Source organism: Falco peregrinus, chromosome 6 (assembly GCF_023634155.1).
Source record: "Falco peregrinus isolate bFalPer1 chromosome 6, bFalPer1.pri, whole genome shotgun sequence".
Classification (NCBI taxonomy): domain Eukaryota; kingdom Metazoa; phylum Chordata; class Aves; order Falconiformes; family Falconidae; genus Falco; species Falco peregrinus.
The window spans coordinates 48,374,907-48,399,734 of NC_073726.1; the positions used below are offsets into that span (position 1 = coordinate 48,374,907).

General features: G+C 41.3%; 2 protein-coding genes across 8 annotated transcripts in view; one reads left to right on the forward strand and one right to left on the reverse strand.

Annotated features, from left to right (window-relative positions):
• Window positions 1-17,526, reverse strand: part of VEZT (vezatin, adherens junctions transmembrane protein) — a 68,173-nt gene extending 50,647 nt beyond the window's left edge. For 4 of the 6 annotated variants that reach the window (XM_055807359.1, XM_055807358.1, XM_055807363.1 and 1 more), the window contains exon 1: window positions 15,972-16,095. In XM_055807359.1, coding sequence (XP_055663334.1) covers window positions 15,972-16,007 — 36 coding nt within the window. In that variant the 5' untranslated portion in view covers window positions 16,008-16,095. Of the gene's footprint in view, window positions 1-15,280; window positions 15,745-15,971; window positions 16,096-17,241 lie in introns of those variants that run through there. The other 2 variants (XM_055807360.1, XM_055807361.1) reach the window with 2 other exon arrangements.
• FGD6 (FYVE, RhoGEF and PH domain containing 6) overlaps window positions 16,220-24,828 on the forward strand; it is a 74,919-nt gene continuing 66,310 nt past the window's right edge. Inside the window, exon 1 of one of the 2 annotated variants that reach the window (XM_055807355.1) lies at window positions 16,220-16,404. In XM_055807355.1, coding sequence (XP_055663330.1) covers window positions 16,392-16,404 — 13 coding nt within the window. In that variant the 5' untranslated portion in view covers window positions 16,220-16,391. The remainder of the gene's footprint in view (window positions 16,405-24,828) is intronic. The other variant, XM_055807357.1, reaches the window with a different exon arrangement.

Here is a 24,828-nt window from a genome sequence, read left to right on the forward strand (position 1 = left end):
ACTAATTGATTGGGAGCAGCCCTGCACAGAAGGACTTTGGGATAGCGGCAGATGAAAAATTGGACATGAGCTGGCAATGCCTGTGCGCAGCCCAGAAGGCCAAATCATACGCTGGGCAGCATAAAAGGCATGGCCAGCAGGTTGAGGGAGGTGATTCTCCCTCTCTACTCCGCTCTGGTGGGACCCCACCTGGAGTACTGCATTCAGCTCTGGGGTCCTCAGTACAGGAAAGACAGGGACCTGTTGGAGTGGGTCCAGAGGAGGGCCGTGAAGGTAGGGGGCTGGAACACCTCTCCTATGAGGAAAGGCTGAGAGAGCTGGGGCTGTTCAAACCAGAGAAGCAAAGGCTCCAGAAAGACCTTATTGCAGCTTTTCAATAATTAAAGAGGGCTTATAAGAAAGACAGACTTTTTACCAAGGCCTGTACGGACAGGACAAGGGGTGACAGCTTTAAACTAAAAAAGAGCAGACTTAGATCAGATACAAGGAAAAATCTTTTTACAGTGAGGGTGGTGAGACACAGGAACAGGTTGCCCAGAGAAGCTGTGGATGCCCCATCCCTGGAAGTGTTCAGGGCCAGGCTGGATGGGGCTTTGAGCAAACTGATCTAGTGGAAGGTGTCCTTGCCTATGGCAGGGGGCTGGACTAGGTGGTCTTAGAAAGTCCCTTCCAACCCAAACCACTCTGTGATTCTATGTAACAGGAAAAAACCCAGCACAGTTAATAGCAAAGAAACCAAAATTTTGCTCTAAATATCTCCTTTTCCTGACCATAATGAAAGAGGCTGCAAAGCAGTCAACATACAAAACAATGGGATGAGAAGTAAGCACGTAACCGATCAACTTTTCCCACAGCAAGGTTTTTTTTAGGTTACCTGACAGGGTTCTTTAGCTTATAACTTCCATCTTTTCAATAAATAAATTATGTATTTGGCTATATTTTAAAATATTATTGTGTGGCTCCAGAACACTTAATGACACCGTTTTCCTACAGTTTATAAAAACCGATTACACTTTGAACCACTTCTACTGAAATAAACTTCAAGACTAGAGCACTTCTCTAATTTCAATAAACGAAGCCTCAGTGTAATGTGATTAGGTACTTAAGAGAGTGTTTTACAGAAATGGAAAAACAAATTAGAAAAAGGCTTCTGCTCTCTCCAAGGATGGTACTAGCACTTCTCACAAAGGAGTATCACGGTTTATTTAAAAAAACAACAACCAAACCCCTCAACTTTTTTAAGCTGCTGGCAAAACTACTGATTTACAAATAGACCTTAATAAAACTTCTTAAAGTATGGAATTCTGATCTCCAGAGAGTGGATTTTTACATGTTTAGGTATTCATACAGACTTCTGAAATTTCTTCTTGTCATCTGCATCAAATATCTAGATTTACTTAACTTATTTTTCTGTTTACAACCACATATATGGCAGTATCTGGGACAGATTTGATGGAAAGGGTACTTATGTTAACTCCAGTTCTACTCAGGACATGTGAAGAGACTTTGTTTTTAAGAAAACCTCTCAGCAATCAGTCTTAAATAACCTAGTAGTTAGGGATTCAGTTTGACCTTTGAAAAATTTTAACATCTCGCGCTAGCAAACCACATAGGAAGAACACAAACCATTAACACACTATCAATGAGAAAACAAAAATACTGTAAATAAAAAGTGAAAACTTTACGGTAAATAATGCATAGTTGTGGAGGTCTGCAAAACCACCAACAGAACATCTACTACAAATTGTTACATTAACTGTCATTAACTTGCTAGTGCAAGCTGTGAAGGCAGCTCATCTAATGTGACTGTGTACCAACATGGCCAAATCTCAAACAATTGCTTGCTGTACAATAAAACTTGGAAGCCACCATTCATACCAGCTAAACAAATTAACTTGTTACCTCTAGGAATTTTTTTAACCCCATCACCAAAGTGCTCTTTTGATCACTCTTACCTATTTAAAGCATGCAAATTCATACTTTGGCATGCTCTGCCTGAGTTACTCACAACAGATTCACTGTCCAGTCATTACCCGAAACTCAAAACACTCATACCAACTCAGAAGCACAATACCCCTCACCCACAATGACAATGACTGTGCAAAATGCTAGGACAGGTTAATGACTTGTTTCCTTGTGGGAATTTTGCCAGTGTGACAACTCAGTCCTATCTTTTTTCCAAGTACCCTTCCTCCATGGCTGAGTACTTTTTCAAATGCATCTAACTAATTAAAAAATGTGCTGCTCTGGACTGGGAAAGCAGGTATGTTTTTCTCTAAGCAGAATATGCCACTTTACCAGAATTACTTAATTAAAATGGGAAAGAAAACATAAAAGACTAGAATACTTCTCTTCTTTAAGACACTGTTAAATTTGCTTAATAACTTCAGGACAAAACTCAGAATATGAATGAATATGCATGACCTCGTTATCTTAAATGGTTTCCATAGAGAGCCAGGCTGCATGCTGCCAGCACACCTGGAACAACCTGAACACCCCCAACATGAGAGACTTTAGGGTACCATGGAGGTTTCAGTCAGAACCAGCCAGAATTTCCCCATTTAGATGAAGACACATAGACAAAATGGTGGATGAACAGATAATGTTTTATTCAAACTCATAGTTTTGATGCTCACTCCAGGCAGGACTCTAAGGAAACCGTATCTATGCTATTGGCAGACCTGTCCATCATTATGACCATACTTGTCATAACCGAGGCCAGTCATCATTTGACACGTGATTATTCTTGTACTTTACTGGTACTCGCCTACATACAGACAGCTGGCAAAACAATCCAAAAATACCACAGAGTTTTTCCATGAGTATCTCAGGGTACACCTGGCTTTGGGGTCCATGATGAGATAACTTTCTAGAAGTTGATCACGAAAACCAGTCTAATGCTGTTTAGAGTGGTTCTATTTCCTCACAAAAATGGATGAAGAAAGGCAGAAAGAGAGACACAGATGGAGACTGTCCACTGAAGACAGAGAGATTTAGGTAGAATCCTGAATGCTACATGAAGTGAAAAATTACACAAATATAAGAGCCCAATTCTTCCTTCTTACTGCGTATTTGACAACATCAAACCCTCCCATTTAACTGTAATTAGTACATTTTCTGCTCTACAGAAATAGTGAAAAATACACCATCTCTCCAAGTGCTAATGAAACTTCAGCCCCTAGCTAGGAAGAATAATTTTATTTGTTCTTGCAATCAAGGTAGAATACAAGCACCTTACTAGCTTTACGTAAATCCCTTCTGATTAACTTTTTGAAGGCTTTTAATGGGGTCTCATTATGGGTAGATTGCAATTTTTTATCACTGCTCAGAACTGGAAATCAGTTTTCTGACTATTGAGTTAGCAAATTATAATTAAAATTTAACTTGAATATTTAGCACATATTCCTTCAAGTAGATAAAGGTTGTTCTCTTTTGCTTTCTCAGAAAGTACTCAGGGTGCATTAATCCTCCTCTAACACATTTCTCTGGCTCCACGTGCTTTCTCTTCCACATTTTTTCTAAAAGATTATTAGCAGAACTTAAGTATGCATTGGAAAATCTCATTTTTTATTAACTTAAATGACCAAGAACTATGCTGCAACTAAAATCCCTTATGCTGTAAGTAAAACCACCATTGTTCCTCTTTCTGAATCCATCAGAAGCATGTAAGATGTGGGTGAAGAAAGCACTGAATAAGAAGTGGGTTGAGGTACTCGTGAAATTAGATTATTAAATACCTTAATGAACCAATCATAAAATTCTTCCTTTAAGAGTGAAGGCTTTTGTGTAGCACACATAGCTTTATATTTTGCTCAGATAATCTGAAGATTGCACTCCCATTACAAATATCACTGATGGCATACATATATTAGCCTATGCTAACATAAAAGCACATAGGATTGATTGATTGATTGTATTTCACATCCTAGATACTGCTCAACAACCTAGATACAGCTTTACAAGTGACAGCCTTGTCAATATTGTTTCTTGTAAAGCTGTTTGGTCTGTATAACTCACTGAGGATATCTCCACCAGTCTACAGCAAATTTCTCCCATGGCATGTATAACAGGTAGAAAATCCAGTAAAAGAATCTTAAAAAGTTGAAGGGTAGATTTTATATATGTGAACATTCACACTAAGTTCCAATATTATCAAAGAATCAGAAAATTATCAATTATGCAACTACAGAACTGCAGTATGATACTTAATACCCTATTCTATATACTGCTTGTTTCAGTACAAGAGACACTTAATGCTTACAAACCATCCTTCATTTCCACAAAGCTTTAGAAACAATAATTAAATTTCATAATGTGTCTGATGTCCCACAAATTATAGCTCTGAATTTCTAGCTTACATCCTTACCCAAGCCTTCCACTTGTAAATGCCTTCTTTGCTATAAAAAAAAATCACAGATATGCACATATTCTTGCACATGCACTGCTAACTGTGAGAAAAGTTCCTTGGTTTAAATTCATGCCATCATTCATCAGCATTGTCAGGTTCAGCTGTTTTCAGCTGCAAATTCTGTGATAATATTAAAATAATGTACTTCTTGGCTGGAGAAAACAGGAGGGATCTGTCTTTTTTCCTCCTAATTTTCTTTGCCCAAAATTCATGCATTCTTTTTCAAACAGTCCAACATTAAAAAAAAAAAAAGCAGCACAACTGATTTTACATTTCTGCATGTATTACAGATACTATACTTTTAGTTTAAGAAATTCGGGACATACCAGAAAGTTTATCCTTGCAAGCAGTGATAGGTTATAATTTAAAAAAAAAAAATAAAGAGGTTTACTTGAGAAAGCTTTTATGTTACTATGTGAATGAAAAGGACTGCAAATTTGTTTCAGCGGCCATTATAAAAAGGAAATTTAAATATAAAATCTCATCTTCTATTTATACAGCATCACATTATTCTACAGGAATTATTTCATGTGTTTTGAGATCTTTACTTTCAACCACTCGCAACTTAGATAATAACTAGAATAGTTAGTATTGCTTATGTTTGACAGTCAGGTTCATTTATTTCTAGTTGTCTCTGGCAGAATTACAAGGTAATGTACAAATTAAAGAAGAAAAAAGGTTTAATAATAAGCTTATTGTTATGTTACCATCATACTGCCAGTTACTGATGGGAAATACTATCTAAAGGAAGTGAGGGTACCAAGACAAGGTTTTTCAGCAGTATGCTGTATTTATTTCTGCAGTTTCTTCTACGTTTCTTCTAAGTCACTTTCTGAGACCACCTAGACACAAAAGATAGGCATTACATTTACAGCCAGGGCATCTTTTTATTATGCTACTTGTTCAAAATGTGTGCTGCAAAAGGAAAACAGTTCCAGGACAGACAGAAGAAAAAATGGCATTATTCTTTGGTGTACTTTGTACAGATTATACATGGAAAATCTTGTTATTAAGTGAAGCAATGTAGTCAGAAACAGCTGATGTACTGAGTAAGAATATACTTTTTGAAGAGTTAGGGTTTTCTGGGGACTCAGCAGAAACTGACAACAAAAAACTCACCCATCTTTCTGAGACTTTTCTAATTTACTACAGTCAGTCATATGCAAAGCCATTCAATTGTAACTAGACATTTATAGTACAGTATAGTATAGGTTTATATAAAATCCCATTTCCAGAATCAAGAAAGAAAATTCTTTCCTCCTCATTCATAACTCACTGAACATCTTTATTTTAGATCCATACTGCTAAAATTTCACTCATATACATATGTTTAATTGCAACTCTCATTTTTCATTGTTGGAAGTGGTTGAGTCTCATTCTAAACCCAAGATATATTATGCAGGATTAAAGAACTGCCCACTAAATTAGTTTTGTTCTTTAACACTTTCCCAATGCTTATTAGTGCTGCTTGCAATACAGCACTGACTTGGTTAGAAAAAGCCATCACCTAAACTGAAGACCAAACATTGTGTTTGCAACTCTAAGCCTACAGTAAAAACAAATACAAAAAATCAAAGCCAAGCCAAACATTGAAAGCTAATCAAACATACATAAAATTGCCTACTGCTATGTGATGGAAAGCTTGTTACAGCAGTGAATTCCCTAGCTTCAGGAAAGAGCTTACTTTTGATAAATGTCTATTCAAATACTTACATCTATTGCAGCCCTGCAAGCACAGATACTGCACTTAAATATGTAAAGGCATTTTGTGCATGTTCTGAGAAAAATATTTGCAATCACACATCAGATTAAGACACTGTTAGCTTTCAGTCTTTTTACAGTAGCATCTGAAAATCAAAGCCACACCCAAATTATTTTTGCTGATGCATCATGAAGTAAATGACTCAGGATTTCTCCATTAGAGACAGGAGCTTCCCACACCCGATGTTCTTTACTATGATAAAATTTACCACCTAGTAACCCCCTGCTTTAGTTTCCAAGAATAGGTAATGGAGCAGATTAACCTTAAAAGTAATATTTAATGCTACTGCACAAAATAAGAGGTTTAAAGATCTCTTAAAATATGGGTATGTTTTTCCAAAGCTGAGGTTTCCAATATGCCCAAAACACAGTGGGAGCTTAAACCACCTCCAAAATAACTACAAGATACGAATTATCTTTTTTTATTGTTAAACATTTCTACCACAGAGACAGCAAAGGCTAAGATATGCTGAACAGGTAGCAAAACTCAGAACAAAATAAACAGTATTCAATCTTCCCCCATCTCTCGAAACACAGATTTGAAGAAGTTGAGCTAACACTTACAGACAGCGCGATCTTTGTCTCCTGGAATAGGGTATTCCATTTTTCTCTTCGGTACTGCTCCCATGCACCTGATAGAAACTCGCCCACCTCCCCGTTTCTTTCCACTTGTCCCTCCAGGATGACCCAAGCCGAGGATGAGAAGCAGCCGTCAGTCTAATTGCACCTGTGCCCCTGCACAGTAGCATTTTCCTGACAGCATCAGTGGATGCAGTTTGAAACTTCCCAGGACTGTGCAATTTCTCCTGACTAATGTGCCTTTCTAACTTGGGGGAGGGAGACAAGGATGACAGATTGCTAAAGGCTTTTAAAAAGATACCGCTTGAAAGAATTATTGCACATCGATCTTATATGCAGCCATTAATAAGACTTTCCAAGCAACAGTATCTAAAAGCCACGGTCATATTCTCCTGGCTGGTAACCACCTCCTCCTGTGCTCCGACTGACAAAGAGCCAGGCGCTGACAGGGCTAATATTAGACAATGACTTCAAGGCAGTGAAAGAGTCATTTAAATTTCCTATTCTGCTTTCACTGCCACAGGAGCATAGACCTTGGTTTCTCCAGCATCACTGTATCATCTGATTTAGAAACAGGCTCCGAAAACTACTTTGAAGTCATTAATCTATTACTGTTCCCAAATATTTTCCAATGCACAATATGCATCTAATTCTGCATGCACCCAAATGTCCCGAAGAGTTAGGAAAGTTTTATAGCCTGTGTATAGTTCCTTATCACTGGATCTGTAATACAGGAAAGCTCTTTTTTTTTTTTGCATTTTCAGCAGGTGACTGCATATTATTGCCATAACGGAAAAGTCTTAGAAAAAAATAGTACGTACTAGACAAAGCACTGAAACTCACCGAGAGCTCTGGACTATTTACCTTATCAAAAATGTACCTGTGAATACAGGTGAAAAGTTGAGCAGGACCTTTCTGACAAGGACAGAGATGAAAAATACCTTGAACAATTGAAAATAAAAGTGCAAGACTGGGTAACAGGCCAGCCAGACTCTGTACCTGGAGTTTTGAATGGGAAATCACTGATCATGCAGGTCATCAGACTAGGCTGATACAGGAAAACTGGTTTGTTTTATACCACTTACTAACAACTCACAGATTTTTACCCCTCAATTACATTCAAAACTAAATTCATTAAATTATTGCCTCTTGTAAACCAGTGGAGTATTTCTGAAACATTTTGGAAACCTCTTTAAAACACCAGCTCCAAAAAATTAACTTGTTTATCCATTATAAATCATGTTAATTCTGACTCCTAATGACAATATAGTGTAAGCAAATATCTTTACTGAAATGAAAAACATCCAAGAAACTAAAGAGACTGTCACATGATAAAGACTAAAAGAAAAGTACAGTGAGTCATTCTTTTTATTCATGTGTCTCAAGGAAGTTTATTCATGACTTGAAGTTGTGAGGGCAGTACTGCAGTATTAACCCTCCTGTAAACATGACCTCAGAACAATTAATATAGAGGAGGATTAAAAAATTTTTGGACTAACAGACCTCAAATGTACTATGGATCATCATGTACTTTTGGCTTCAAAATTTCTATTAAAAATAATAAAGGCAATATGGGTTTACACACCATATGGCCTATATAATACTTTTCTCTATCCTTTCAGATATGACATCAGTGCGATCCAAAAACATCTGATGAATTTACTTGCCTCCACAACAAGAATGTTTTTTACACAGCTTTAAATTTGCAGTTTCATTTATTTTTCTCTCCAGTATCACCTGCCTCCTAGTCATGTGACGAAAAGGAGCACTGTCTGTCCTCCCCTTCCTCTTAGTGGACTGCTGAGAAGCAAAATACCCGCAACAGTCCATCCATCACTAGTCCAGGCACCTCCACAGTACACGGCAATTTGCAGCAGGGATATCTCCCCAAGCTGCATTTACATGGTCAATTTAAGCTGCCATTACCAGTGGGTGCAGATGAAAGCTGCAGTACCATTTTAGAACACTAATGGCAATATTTATATAGTCAAATGGTGAGATGGAACAAGGAACTGATCTGATTGTAAAAAAAATAAAAACTCTTTTTTTTTTTTTTTTTTTTGTCTTTCTTAGCCAGGTTAGTTTACAGTCTAACCAGTCTCCGGAGCTAATTTACAGTATCACCCACAAATCCAGGTGCCAGCATAAGGAAGAGGATGGGACTAAGCCTGAAAAGAGGAGTGAAGCCTGAACACCTCTTCCAGCAACAGCCCACACTTAGGCAGACAAAGCATAGTCTCAGAACCACCTCATCAGAATGACAAGTGAACGGTGGTTGTGACAGAACTGTGCATTTAAAACTGACTTTATTTCAGCTTTTTATGTATGAAATGAAAACACTACATATTTAGCCCACCCAATATTTGGTGAGAAAAATCCTGTTGAGGGAACATTACTGACACTACCATTGACATTGTTTGACTGTTCTTTTTCAGCTTCCTCTTAACATTTGAGATGTTATTTTTTAGAATACTCATTTATAAGCCCGATGCTTGACAAAAATCACATTACTTTGCAAGTACTGACGTTTTCAGGGTTTTGAATGAATGTGACTTAAAATTTTCATCACAACAAAAAGTTTCTGAGGTTAGGTTACTTGGAGTTTTCATCTGGGTTTGTTTCATTTTTTAAACTAATTTTAGAACAGCTCAATTTAGGTGGAGAAAGCATTTGTGAAAACAAACATCACTGAGTGTTTCGATAAAAGCTACATTTGGTTGTTATAAGGGTTCAGATGAGGATTTGAACATCTCAATTTAATGATGCACAGTATTCCCAAGAAATACCTATTGGAGTCATGTTTTACTACTGTAGGCATGCAGAGAACAAATCAGCTAAAGGCTGTTTTGAAGATAGTTGTATTATGCTGGGAAAGGTGGTGTCTCTTGCTGGAATCTTAAATCTTACAGAAGTATGTATATCAGATCATTATACGTAGGCATTCTCCATGCCTCTCAGCACCAAGCAGTTCCTTGGCTTGTAGCCTAAATTAGCAGTGAGTGCTGTCTTTCTGAACCTGACATTTGAACACATTATGATCTTGTCCAGTATTTCCCAAGCACTTTTGTTTCATGCCCCTCCTAAACAGACTCCACCATTCCTACAACCTCCCCACAGAGGCCAGACCCAGTGCCAAGCAGCTGCCAGCTCTGCTGGGCCCTGGTGCTTCCTTTCTCTCTCAGGATGGCACGCTGTTCATGGAGCACTTCTCCACTGCTTTCAGGCCTCATTTTTCACATTAGCTTCTTCCACCACAGCAAGAAGACAAAGAATGCAGACCATGTCTCTCCAAACCCTGGAGAGGGTAATTCCATTTCTGTGCATATTTTCTGCCAATGATGATGACTGCTTGAGCAAGGGCTGGCTGGGAAACAAGAGCACCTGTTATACGTTCAAAATCTTTGTTCTGAGTTTGTGGGTTCCAATTCTAGGTTCAGTACAGCTGTGTTCAGTATTTCACACAGATACAAACTTTTGAATTTGGACACGAGATTTTTTTTCCTCAATTTGTGTTCATCCCCAGCTTGTTTTCTTTTTAGATACAGATTAGTATGGATATGAGGTCTGATGCAGATAGGCTAGCCAAAGAAAGTCTCATTTTGTTAATTTGGTATTATTCTCTTATTTGTGCAAAACAAAACTTGAAGTCAGGAAAGCTCACACACACAATTTATATTGTATTTTTCAGTTTGGGATTTCTAACAGTACAAACAATAAATCCCAAATTTAAAAGTCTGGAACCATACTTATGATCAGATTCTCTAGATCTAGAATAAAATATCAGATTCAACAACCACACTCAGCCAGCCTTTAGTGGGGCTATTATTTAACATGAATTTCCATTAGTACTGAAATAGCTAGTGAATAGCAATATTAAGTAAATAATATGGACAGAACTGGTTGCAGGAATGGCACAAGACTCATGAGTTAATTAAAACAATGTCTCAAGTGAGGGGAACTTACTTTCCTAATTAAAATTTTAAAAACTTGAGAGATGTTTATGGCAATGAAATTAATCCAGTGGTATATTTTATACAATTCTACATGCAAAGCTTTATTTTTCAAACATTGTGTATGAAAATGCCCTTAAAAATCTAAGGTGGCGGCAGTTTGACATTGTGGGTGTCAAAATCTCTTTTTTTTTCTGTGCAATCTGGTGAAAAATCTTGCATGGATTAACTTTCTTCTGCAAACACAGCATTAAAATGGAAAACAGCAAAAAGTCAGCTCCAATCCTTCCAGCAGTACCATGCACATGACACAGGAAGTCTTTCTGGGATTAGGTTCCAATGATGGTCTGGGCAAACCTGAAGAAAGGAGCATCTCATACAAGAGGAAAAGCTGAAAGAGCTGGGACTTCTCAGCCTGGAGAAGAGAAGGCTTGAGGGATCTCATCGGTGTATGTAAATACCCAAAGGGAGGGAGCAAAGTGGACAGAGCCAGGCTCTTTTCAGTGGTGCCCAGCGACAGGACCAGAGGCACTGGGAAAAAACTCAAACCCAAGAGGTTCCCTCTGAACGTCAGGAAATGCTTTTTTACTGTGAGGGTGACCAAGGACTGGCACAGGTTGCCCAGAGAGGTTGTTGAGTCTGTGGAGAGGTTGCTGGAGATATTAAAAAGCCATCTGGACATGGTCTTGGGCAATCAGCTGTCTCTGGCCCTGCTTCAGCAGGGGGGTTGGACCAGATGACCTCCAGAAGTTCCTTCCAACCTCAACCATTCTGTGACTCTAGCTTTATAATCTTCTCTAGTTTCTGTGAGCATAGCTTTGATATCTATCCAAATGTAACAAAAAACCAAACCAACTTGCACAAGCTCATTAAAATATAGGACAGGTGACTTAGCTGGAAGTAGAAACTGAGAGCCGAAAATGCACTCAAAGAGCAGTATTTGGATCACCTTCACCCCTGTGTTCTGAAAGAATGGGCACAGGAGATAACAGAACCAGCAGAAAGGGTTTTTCATAAATCTATAAACTCAAAAGTGGAAAAAACCATAGTGCCTATATTTACAAGAGAAAAAGGCAATCAGGAATATGTCAGGCCTATGAATATGATTAAAAGCCAGCAGGCTACTGAGAATAATTATTCTCTCTGGCAAAATTCAAAGACAAAGAAGAAAACAGATGATCATCAAAGATGGTATCACATGGGTTTGCCAGAGGTAAATTGTGCCAAACCCACTTGACATCTTTCTTTGAAAGACAAGCTAATTTTTTCTAGATAAAGGAAATGCAGGAAGTTTATATGGACTTTTTATACTGTGCCATATGGGGTATGGACTTTTGATACCATGTTGTATCAGTTAAGACAAAAAAGATGGGAAAGGAACCAAATATGTAGATGGCAGAGATAAAAGTGGGTTATGTTGAACAGAAAGGTATCAGATCAAAAGTAGCTTACTAATGGATTTCCTAAAGAATGAGTCCTTGGTCAAAGCTTTTAAATTTTCTTAATTAACCCTATACCAAAAAAGCATACTAATGAAATTTCCCAATAACACCAAATAACATCACATATGCAAAAAACGATTGAAACATCATACAAAAAAACCTGGATGACCTTGAGTGGGTACTGATAATGGGCATGCAATTTAACATTAGACAACAGCCAGACCTTACGCAGGGACTAGTAAAAACAAACTCTCCAATAATATGGAAGCTGTTGATAAAAATGAGAAGTAAGGGGTTACGCTACCACATTACTACCAAGTCAAACAGTATGAAGACTTGAAAAAGTTGTGTGCAGGCCCAGGATGCAAGTAACAAAGTATTCCCAGCAGAAGCAAGTGAAAGTAGTTGTACAAGACCCCATCAAGAACACCAAGTACCATGCTGCAAGCTCAGATCAAGAAAGATAGATTCAAACTGAAGAGAACGCAAAAAAAACCCCAAACCCAAACAAATAAAAAAACAGAACCAAAAATGAAGAACAGGAAAATCTGTTTTGAGAAAGGAAGCTAAAATATATTGGATTATTTGGTTTAGGAAAATTCTTAGCCAGGATGGGGTTGCTTTCTACGACTACATAAAGAGAGGTAAATTCTAAAGAAATGTGAGAACTATATATGCTAATGGGCAAAATTAACAAAAGTGCAAGTAGGTATTAAGTGGCCATGAATAAATTTTAAGTCAGAAATTAGATGGCAGTTATTAATTACCAAAGCAATGAAGTTCTAACATAGTCCTCCCCCTGGAATAATGATGCAGAAATTTAGCCAGTTTGAACAAGGAGCTTCTTTAATTTATACATTTAAAAAAGAAAAAGAAAACAAGGAGATGTCATTGTCCAAACAACAACAAAAAACCCTCACACAATTCCAGTCTTCACATCAAAATACACAAAACAGTCAAATTTTCCAGAGGACTCTGGGGTATACAGTAACTGCAGCATTCTGTCTTCTAGCCCATTTTGGTAAAAAGCTCATCTCAAGTAACTTAACATCAAATTTCCTATTTCATGATCTCCCTTAATAAATTAAGACAGACATTAATAAAGAATCTCATTCTTTGTTCGTCCATTTTTTAGTACAATCTGCTCCACATTGCAAAAATTATTGACACACTGCTGGCGGACAAGCCCAGGCTAAGCAGATCAGGGGCACCCCTGTGTTTCTTGGGTTCTGCCCCCTCCCCTCAATATTTATAGTATTTTAATTACAGGATCAACTGGTTGTAACAAATGCAAGAACTGAAGTGCTGAGGGCTATGCAGTCGGTGAATGAAAATCACTGGCTGCTGTAAGAATTAATTTATAAACTGGATAGAGTGTGGCAGCACTTACTGGATAGATTAAAATGCCCATCATTCATTATTGTTCAATCAAAATGACCTGCAATGGCTCTTGAACTGGATGGGTAACACTGCTTTCCCAGGGCAGTGATGCCACGATTGTGCTTCCCTTGCTTCAGAGATACATTAATATAAGATACTTTGACAGTGAGAAAAACGACTGGTCCTTGGAAGCTCATAAATATCTATCAGCAGGCCATCATCTGTGTGATGCTGCAAAATCTGTAATGTGGACAGCTGTCCTGCTGGACAGAGCTATGACCTGAAAAACGTGCAGAAAATAACACAGGGCATAACTGTGATGTGGAACAGGTGAAGCGTACCCCATTGCTTCTCTTGCCCCTTCTACTCATTCTTTTGCACATAAAAATATGAAGGACCACTTCTTTACTGATTATGCATCTGTTAGCAAACCACTATTGCTTACAATATTGACTGATACCTTGTTCACAGGAGCTCCAAAAGCACAAAGAAAACAGGTGTTGGCAGTAATCTAGATGTAAATGCTCAGGGCCTTGCAGGAATGACCACTGAAAGAACAACATGGGAAGTGACCTACTAAGGTGCAGAGAAAACTGTAATTGCTTACAAAACCCCACAAATAATTAAGGGGGAGAGTCTGGGGCCCAAGAAAAAAATCCAAATGCTAATTAAAAAATAAATATGTTGTAACATTAACCACCCAAATACTTTTCAGTTCCTTGCTAATTCCCATCTCTGGCTCATCTATGTGGAACATACTCATAATTCTCTGTGGAGCCTTCATTTTACAGTAACATGAACCCTGCTGAGCACTTTTGAAGATAATGGGTATCTTGAAATACCTGAAAAAATTATTATCAGCGGGTATCTCATGCAGCTCTGCACCCCAACCTATCGACCAACCAACCAAAAAAATATGTATTTTTCCTACCATTGCTTATCCAATGTTATAGTTGTACCCTCATATATGAAAGATATAACACTTAGTATACCTATAAGTGTGTGTACACACACACACTTAATACAGTAATGTACCAAAGAGCCTTTACTAGTGATGGAAATCTGTTCCCAAAACACAAAGAAAATAGCGAAGTGCATATGCACGTGCAGAGTTATCTTTTACTCCCTATGCGGCCATTATTTTCAATCAAAACGGTAACCACTGCATGAACTGTAGAACTGTGGAACTATAAAACGAGTATCACTATTACTGAAAAAGGAAATGCAGACGGCAGGCATTACACCAGTGAAATAAATTCTCACCACGGATTTATGCTATTAAAGGAAGTGATTTAACATAGCAGCAATTATAAATAACAGATTTTATTGTTAGGATTCAAGGTTGGTTGTAGATAAACACTAAACTTTGTGGTACAAACCAAAGCCATATACAGGCAGTACTTACGCAGCTGAGAAAAAAAATCATTCCTTATGTGAGGAGCTTTTTGCATCCTGGGAAAACCAGACACATTATCACTATCATAAATAATTAATAATTTTAAAGACAGTATTTCTCCGTAACTACTTTCTCTGTACACCTGCAAAAACAGGTGTGCCCTCCATGAAGATGCAATTACATTTACCCACTCTAAACTAACCTGATTTTGTCACCAAACTGCAACTGATACATTTAGCCACTGTTTTAAATAAGGCCAAAATGATATGGTTGCTGTGTTATCCAACGAGATATGCAATACAATCGTAAAAGTTTTATGTAAATAATACAAATACTGTTAAGATAAGGTAGTTTCGGTACTTACTACACACGTGAGTGCGTGCTGAAGTGTACCTTTTACGCGGATTACACCGATTCAGAAGCCAGATTTATTAGCTGCACATGGGATTTACCACCTTCGCCCCGACCGCAGAGGTCGGTGGTCAGCACGGCGCGGCGCTGATCCCACCCGCACCGAGCCGCCTGCACCCGCGGGTACAAGGGCGCTCGCCGCCCCCCCTCAGCCCCCGACGGTGCTCACAGGCCGGCGCCGGCCGCTCTGAGGGAACACCCGCCGCCACCGGCCTCCCGGCACCTCTCACCGAGACTGCAACGCCGGCAGCCGCCGACCCGCGCAGCCCCGGCGGGCCGCCGCACAAAGGATCGACCGCCGCCTCCCCGGCCGAGCCTTCCCGGCCCCGGCCCGGCTCCCGCTCCCGCCGGCGGTCCCGCCCTCGGCCTGCGCGGAGGGGCGCGGCGCGGCTCCCGGCCCGCAGGCTGCTCCGGAGCGCGGGACACCCCCGCCGTCCCGCCGGCTCCCGCCCTCCCCCGCTCCCCCGCCCGCCGCCGATTGCCCGCGGCAGGCGCTGCCCCCGGCCGGGCCCCGCGCCCGGCTCACGCCCGCCGGTCACCTCGGCCCGCCCGGCGCACGCCGTCCCCGGGGGCCGCGGCGCAACGCCCCGGCGAGGGGCGGAGAGACACGGGCCCAGCCCGCCCCGGGTCGCCCCCGCGCCCACCTCAAACACCACTTCTTCGTCAAACTCCGGTGTCATCCTTCTCCGCCATGCCACCCCCTGTGGGCACTCTGGGAAACGGAGTCCGCCGCGCAGCCGACGGCCCCTCCCCTCCCCGCCCGGCCCTGCCCGGCGCCGGGGGGAACTACAGCCCCCAGAAGGCACCGGGAGCGCGCGCTTCCGGGCGCCCTGTGGGCGGGGCGGGCGGCGGGCCGGCAGGGGGCGCCGCGGGGCGGCGGCGACGGGGCTGGCGGCGGGTGCTCACTCTGCTGCCGGCCGCGGGCTGTTATGCAGTGGCGGGCGGGCGGTGCTGCTGCTGCTCGGTGGTGGCACGGGGGAACAATGGGCTCCTTCTCCTCGGCCCTCAGAGGGGCCGTGGCGTAAGGGACGAGGGGGAGGCCGGTGCAGCGCTCGGGGAGCACCATGAGCTCCGCCGGTGAGTGCCCGGGGAAAGTTTGGGGAGCGGCGGTTCCGCTCCGACCGCCCGGCCGGCGGCAGGCGCGGGCCGTCCGCGTGCCCCCGCGGCTGGAGAGCTTCGCCTCACCCGGTGGCGGCCGGCGGGGCGCGGCGGGGCGGGGGGGTGAGGTGAGGTGAGGGAGCTGCGCCGCAGCCGTGCCGGCGCGGGACGGGAGCCGTCGCCGTCGCCGCGCTCCTTGTCCCGGCAGCGCTGGGCGGTTGCGCCCCGCTCTCCTCCGCCGCCGCGGCTGCGTCCTCCCCTCGCCCCGAGGGAAGCCCGGGGAGGCGGGCTGGGCGAGCCTGCGGGGGGCGAGCCGAGGCGGGGGCGCATCCTCGCACCCTGCTCCCGCCCTGGGGGGCGGCCCTTCCCCGGGGTCCGCCACGGGCGCCCCGCTTCCCCGTGCCCCCGGCACGTTTGGCCTCGGGGCTGTGCGGGGCGGCCGGCGCTGCGCGGGGCTGAGGCGCTCCCCGCTCCCCGCCCGGCGTGCGGCTCCGGCCGCTCTCGCGTGTCCGGCGGAGGGACTCGCTCCCGGCGGGGCCGCTGGGGGCTGCGCGGCGGCGGGTGGAAGCGGCCGGGAGCCGGGGCCGGGTGTTGCTGGCAGCGGAGCCAGCGCCCGGTTCTGGGGTGTCGCTCCGTCTGACTTCGTGGGGCGGCCAGTTAGCCAGCGTGCGAGCCCCGGCTGTGGCGGAGGGGTGTACCTGCCCGGGTCGAGCCGGCCCCGGCTGGAGCCCTCACGCAGGGCCAGGGGTGCTGGAAAGTGCCTGCTGCCGGCCTCTCCAGCTGGTTTGAACCGACCTACCCCAGCGCTTTCCTTACCTTTCCTCCCCCTTTTCCTGACCGCTGCCAACTTTATCCCTAGAAGAGCTGCAAGGCAAATTCCTGGCTTAAAACGAGAGCTCCCCGTGTTTAAGGGAGTTGCTCACGTTTTTTTATTTGGCTGCACGGTGGTGTGCTGCTAGTACCCTAGTTCGCCCGTCCGTTAGATCAGTAGATTCCTTTCTTAGTCCACTTGCAGATGAGAACAGGAGTCGCTTCTGTGCTGAAGAGGTGTCACGCTGAAGTTATGATGTGCGGGGTGAAAATGCGACTAATTACAGCACATACCTTCAGCGTCAAAGTGCTTCCTGGGAGGACAGGGCTGGGGGTTGTTCCAAACAGAGCAACACACAGACACCAGCCAAAAACATCTGCCTAATTCTCAGTGTTTTCCTCTCAAATATGTCAAATTGTTATTGGGTCCAGCGTTAACCGGATTAGCTGGGCTCTCCTAATTAATTTACTGGAAAATGCTATTTAATGCATCTTTCTCCTTTCAATATATTCCCAGTTTTTATACATATATATATATTTATATATAACTTTTAATATATACATGTGATGGAACTTATTTCGTTTAGATCTTTAAAAGCATCCAGTAAAGCGGGATATCATCTCTACCTAACAGCTGCATTGCATATTCATGTTCTTTACTAGTGCCGCTGGTAGGGCAGTTCACCCCTGCTCTCTTTGAGTTGAACAGCTGTGCAAATAAAAGATGTGTTAGGGGGTGCTCAAGAGCTTAGAGCTGGGCTGTTAAAATTTGGTACGGTGCTAAGTTTCAGAAAGTTGGGTAGATTTTCAGCCCTAAACCGTGATTCCAGGACTTCTAGAGCTGCAGTTTTGTGACTGAGTCTCTCTGTTGCCGTTGGTGTTGTAATGGTGTTTGTGGGGAAGGTGAGTGAGGAGGAAGGGGTTCTGGTGAACAAAGTCACTTAGAAGGCAAAAGAGAAAGGGATGCTGAGGAATATCAGTAAGAAGAAAGTGGGACAGTTTCATGGAAAATGTGAATGTTAGCAAAGGATTTGAAGAGGAAGGCAGAGAGTGTGTCCTGGAGGGCAGGAAGGGGGAAGCTGAGAGGTATGTGAAGGCTGCTGAGGCAGGGATGAAGAGTATTTTGTGTGTAATGGATTATGTGAGGATAAAAAAATATACGGGCAACAGTTAAAACAGGATTGGAGATTCATGATTCTGGTGACAGTGTCATTACAGCTTTTGACATTTCAGTTAAGAAGCTCATGGGCAGGGTATGAAAAGACTGAGGATTGTCAGTAGACAGTTTGGAAAGTTTAATATCTGTCTCTTTGTATTGCTGCAGAATTTAGCTCCTGAAATATGGAAACACGCTTTGTAAAGCTACTGCACACATAAAAAACCAACTCCTGTATTTTAATTTAAGTCCTGTGATCTATAGGATCTATTTCCTATGTTGAAATCATTTAACTGAATTCAGTTATTACTCTGGTTTGTGCTACTTAAGCTAGCTTTCTGACAAACTGGTAATACAGTGTTTCAGTAAAAATGTTACTATGTGTGAGGGCTTCAGGTGGAACCTGAAATGCCTAGAAATCCTTCTGCTCTCCCTTCAGTTTAACTTGAAGGGCTTGAGTGTTGTTCTTCTTTTAATGTACCTTTAGAATAAAGCCTCCTGGTACAGCATCATCAGCATCGTTTTAATATTTTTAAGTAGGATTTGAAGATATGACTGACTTTTGCTTTATGTGCAAGAGTCTTAGATACTGTGCTATTTGAAGGGTCTGCGGTAGGGAGTGAGATACCGAACACGGCTTCTGTCCCCAAACAGAAGTTGCGAAAGGTCCAATATTGATAACCCAGCCTTAACTCCACTCCAGCTTGCCTTCTGTCTTTCTAAATAATGCAGTGCATATTCAGCTTCGTGCTGTGTATCTTTTGTAGTTCCTCTACAAAATTGTTTCAGTTGCATCTCAGTCCAGAGCTGGATGTAATTCAGTGATAGGTGAAGGAGTTCTGCCATAGCTGTTGCATACATATTTGAGAAGGTATGTGTAAATCTGGACTTGTTAGAACTAAGGAACTATAGCACTTATTTAGAATACTTATAGATAATTTAAAAATTATCTTATTGTAGTGATCAACCTGTATGTTGGTTTCAACTGTCATTTATAGCTACTCTCCTCTCATTGCTTTCTCATGCGCTGCATATTCTTTATACACAATGCTGATGAATGTGCATTTACTCATTTTCTGCCTGGAACTATTATGCTGCCTTCAAGTATGCACATTGCCTTTAAAAGGGAAAAACAAAAGCTCAGTTATGAGTTTGACATTTATTATTTCTTGCTGGAGAAACGGTCCTTATATGTGAACCTATACAGCTTATTTAATGTGGATAGAATGTATATCTTAGACTTGAAATCTGATTTGACAACAACAATGAGAAATATGTAGTGTATTTTAATGTCAAAAATGTAGTTTGAAGGGAAAAAAACCATCAGGAACAGAATAAACAAAATCAACATGACTTTTCCAATCAAACTTCATTGCTTTCAAGGGTTGAAAAAATGAGGCCTACGGGGTTTAACGTCCCTTTAACCCTCTAATATGTCAAGTCTCATTACAGTTACTCAGCTCAGTCTCCACATACGATCTTAAAAGGTTGTTTATTCATCTCTTGCCCTTACTCTAAAGTTATCCCCAACTTTCCTGTTTTATTTCAACAAGTCATTGAACAACCTGAGGTTTTGAAATTAATGTTTTCCTTTTGCAGTTTATTTAGGATGTTTTCTAAAACCGTAGTGGTTTGGAAACCGTCGTTTTCCCTTGTATTTTAAAAACTACATGTGTTATCTTCCAGGATGTCATGACTCATTCTTTTTTTTTATTTCCTTTTGATCATTGTGGCACCTGAGAAAATCGGAGCCTCTGTATAATGAGAAAATAAATACACATTTGCAGGAAATAATGATCTCTGAATACTTTTTTTGAGGTGTTTACTTAATGAAACTTACTGTACCTGAAAGCAGAGTAATTGAACTGAAAAGCCTTGTTGTGAGTCATTAAAACTTAAGTTGCTGTAGATCAGGAGCTTTACAATACTTTCTCTGTTTCTCTGTGCAGTGTATTAATTGCCATTGCAGTAATTTCTGAGTGTATCCCAAACATACATCAGTAATTCTCTCTCTGCCTACATGGTCTTTAAAAGCTGGGTTGGCTTTCTTGTTTTGTGTCTGTGAGTGGTAGTGTTTTATGCCAAAAGTAGTCCCAGGAATAGTAAATTGACTGTTGGAGAGAGCTTTTCCTTCACCTAAGCAAGAACAGCATATCAATCCCTCGGTAGATACCTTCTGGGCATTGTATTATTTTCTTATATAGCCTACAGATGTGATTTCCTAACTCTGAGAACACAGTATGCTTATGTAAACAAGGTGCTATGAGAAAGGCAGTATATAGGCTTGCAGTGGGCCAGCTGCTAAGCGGTAGCTGTTTCAAGCCCTTTCCTTTTCTTTTCCTAGTACATGTGAAAGTACTAGATATGTGAAGTAGTATATGAAATGGATTTCACCTCACACAGGTGAAAAGGAATAAACTACCTTCTATACTGTGCAGTAAGGTAAGAGTATACATATGGCCTCCTTCTCTAAAGTAGCTGATCTGTTAAATTCACACCTTTGCTAACCCCATAGTAACATAGATTGTGTACTTATACCTTAAGTTTAGGTCCAGCTGCTGTCAAAATCTTATGTCACACTGATTATTTTACTGTTTTACTACTGTTTTGTGTCTCAAAAAGGCTATTGCTTTAGGATGGGTTGCAGGATCCTGCCACGGGGTTAGCTCTTGTGACTAGGGACAGTCCCATAGGGGACCCTGAATGCCAGGAGCATTGCAAGGAAATGAATATCAAGTTTGTGTTTGCACGACAGCCTCCAGATTTAATTTCTCTGTCTCTTGGACAGATGCAGGTGAACGTAACTTGTTGTTTTGCTGTTCCTAAGTGTAGAAGTTGTTAACATAATCTCAGAAGTGTGGGCTTAAAGATAACTTTAGCAATAGCAGGGTTATTGCAAAGGGGTATTGCTATTTGGTTGGGGGTTTTGCCTCAGATCAACTCTATATATCTTCTTTTCTGCCTATTCCTGAGCTGGGCCGACAAGATAACGATGTAAAAATTTGAGGAGAAAATTTAAAGCTCTGTAATAATAGTGATTAAGACTGCACTGTCTGATTGGCTTTCCTGCTCATGCATGGTACTGCACAGGAGAAGAGACATGAGCATTTTTAAGTGAGGTCCTCGGTTGCCAAATCCTGTCATCTGAAGAACAGAAATGGACACTTTAAGGACGAAGCATTGAGAATAGTAGTTCCTCCAGGGTGTTCTCATTTTCCTCTAAACCAGCTTGGAGGTAGGACAGGAACACGTGCTGGTTGAGCAATAGCGAGTGTTGGTTGCAGAGGAGCTCAGCAGGATGGGAACGGGTGCTGCTTTTTCCTCAGCAGCTGAAGAAGGAAACTCACTAGAGGGTCAAATGTCTGTTCTCTGTGCTGTGACCTAAAATCGAGCAAAGAGCATGTGTATTGACATGCATAGGTGATGCTAATCGTTATTGGTAGAAAAATAATGCCTTTCTTAATCCACTTTAAGGGTGTTGGGTGTATTGGTATTTTTAAGGATTTTTTTTTTTTCTTCAGCGCTGAACGTGGTGTTGGCTGTTCTTAGATGAGCAGTAGATTTCCTGTTGATGATGGCAGCTTTCTTAAGTCACTTTATTTATGGATTTCTCCCTTTGCCTAGTCAAGCAAGTCAGAGGATATCTCTGGCTGCTTCTCTGGCTCCTAATAATTTAATCTGTTTATGCAAATAAAACTTTGTGTTTCTGCTCTTACATTTGGGTTTATTACTGGTAACCCATGATGCTAGTCTGGAAGCAGGGATTCTCTCTGAGAAATAGAATAAGATTGGAGGGAGGAGCAGGGGAAAACATAGTGATTCTCTGTTCTGATCTCCTGAGTAAGATAAGCCAGAGAATCAAATGTCCAGTCCAGAGTTTCCTCTGAAACTTCTACACATCTTGGAAAATGAGTTTAGGTTGACTGTAAGTGCTGGTGGCTCCACCACAGCCCTAGGTGAGATGTTTCTGTAGTCAATGATCCTTTGGGTTTAATAGTAATTTTAAAGCTTTGTTTCTAGTTTGTAGTTGTCAAACTTCAGTGGTCAGCTTCTTCCTCTGACTGAAGAGACATCTGTTATCAAAAATCTTTAACATGTGCATAAGTATAAATGCTATTACCATCTCACTTGTTAACTTCTTGATTAAATTAAGCAGGGTGAGCTTTCTTGGGATTTGAGGCATGATTTTTAGACCTTGGATACTTCTGTGGTTATTTCTTGCGTTCATCCCAAGTTTTCATCTAAGAATGCCAGAACGTGATGTAGCATGTCACTAACAGTCTGGCAGATGCTGCGTACAGAAATATTTTCAGCTCTCTTCAGCTTTTTATATTTATCTCCTTGTAATTTGAAGGATTATTTACTGCTTAGCTGCTGACCTGCATGGAGCTTTCATAAAATAACTATCTACAATGATTTCCAAATTCTCTTCAGTTTTTACTCTCCTAAGCATAACCAGTCATCTCTGTTCTTAGGTGAACAGTTCCCTATGGCACCAGGAAAAAGACCCTTGTCCAAACAACTCGCCACTTCATGCTTTTGTTGTGTAACATTTCCTTGATTATGTTTATTGTTTTTCACCAAAGAGGCTTGCTTATGCTTGTCATTTAACAAAAAGTCATCCTCATATGACTTCCAGTCATTCCTTACACCTTTATATATAAACAGTTGCCTCCTACTTAGTTTTCTTTCTGTTTGGGATGTGAAATTTTACTTTTTAAAGCACTGTGTTATGTAGAACTGGTTTTTATCCACACATGATTTATTAGTTTACAATCAACTGAACTTTAATTCTTGATTCCTAATCAAAACCTTTTGCCCTTGCCTACCTGCTGTGTGTTTTTCTAAAAAGTCATAACTTGCATTTTTCAGAAACTTAAAGGTATTTTATTGAGGAAAACTGCTGGTATGCATTCCCTTCCTGGAGTCTTTCCTCTCACGTCATATTTGTGTTTGAAAGGGCTCTTCATCACATTCCTTTCTGATTGAGTGGTTGACTGCAAATCTGTATTGATACTGAGACTATAATGTGCCTGTTAATACATTGACCCATATGTAGTCTAGATGGAATGAGCAATCACTTTAAAGCAGATAGTGGTGTCTTTATTGTAACATGCAACTTGCCAGACTCTTCTGTCTGACCCACTGCTTTTTAACGTTGCAGTCATTTGAAACATTCTAGTAGGCTTTCTGAATCACACTTATTATCAGAAGGGGATTTTTCTTGCTCTCTTCGTTATCCAGGTTTCCGCTATTGGTGTATAAACAACTGGTTTGTTTTCTTTGCATCCCTTTACATTTTCATGTTTTAGTTTTGAATCTTATGTTCAGGTAATGGTATCATACAACTTCGGAATGTCCTCCCTGATAAATGCTAGTTGAAAGCCCTGCAGGGTAGTCTAGTTTGATCGGTATCCAAAATGTCAGGCAGTCCCATTACAGAGAGAAACTTCCAAGGTTTAAGGACCTCAGTTTGCGGAGTGGGACAAATAAGCCACAGGATATCACTTTATCTAGCCAGTGTTTAATCTCCTGTATCTTCTGCCATCTGTTTCTCTCATTTGCACATCAGGAAGGATTTCTAAGCAGACTGTCTCTCTCCTGTTTTCAGGAAGCTTTAATACCTTGATAAATATTACTGAACGTGGCCCAGGTCTACTACTGTGTTATGTTCTGTGACAAACTGGGTATCCCTTCCTCATCCTTTACCACAGAAAACAGGCTTCTTTGTTGCTGTTGCTTCATTCTCCATCTGAACAGGCAGTTGCCTTGTCTGAAAGTGAGCATACAACTCTTCTGCTCTTCAGGATTAGTAGGTGCCTATCCAAAGGGTTAATTTTTTAATTATTTTTTTCCTAGCAAAGTGTTGACTCTTCACTCTGTGGGGAAACTGGCTTTTGGACAGGAAACAGAAGGCGATATGGCTTTTGCAGTAGCTGGTAGTTGGGTCACTGTTGGCTGTTGTTAGTGGCTATAGGGAGCTGTACATTTGGAAAGAAATTCTGCTTTCCTGGTTGCAAAATGTCTCAAAAATTGTCTCTGCTATAGGGTTTACCTCTTTGCTGATGTAACTGCAGCAAGGACAGCTATTCTGAGTTTAAGTGGAGTCAGTCTGGATACCATTTAATGATTCATGTCCTAGAAAAACATGGTTTTCCTGTTTCTATAGTAGACACATTGTTTCTGGCTGTCATTGCCAGGGCAGTGGCTTTGTGTTTGGGAAATGCTTACAACTGAAGGCATCTGCTTTTTTTTTTTTTTTTTTTTTAAACATCTATTTTTCTTTCAAACAAAAAAAATCCAAAACAAACAAAAAAACAAGCCTGAAACTTTGTTCTTGTATTTCTAGGCTAGAGATTAAGATATAGTTGCACATCTATAATAATATTGGTGATAAAAAACAACCAAACACCAAAACCACAGTTCAAAGGGAATAA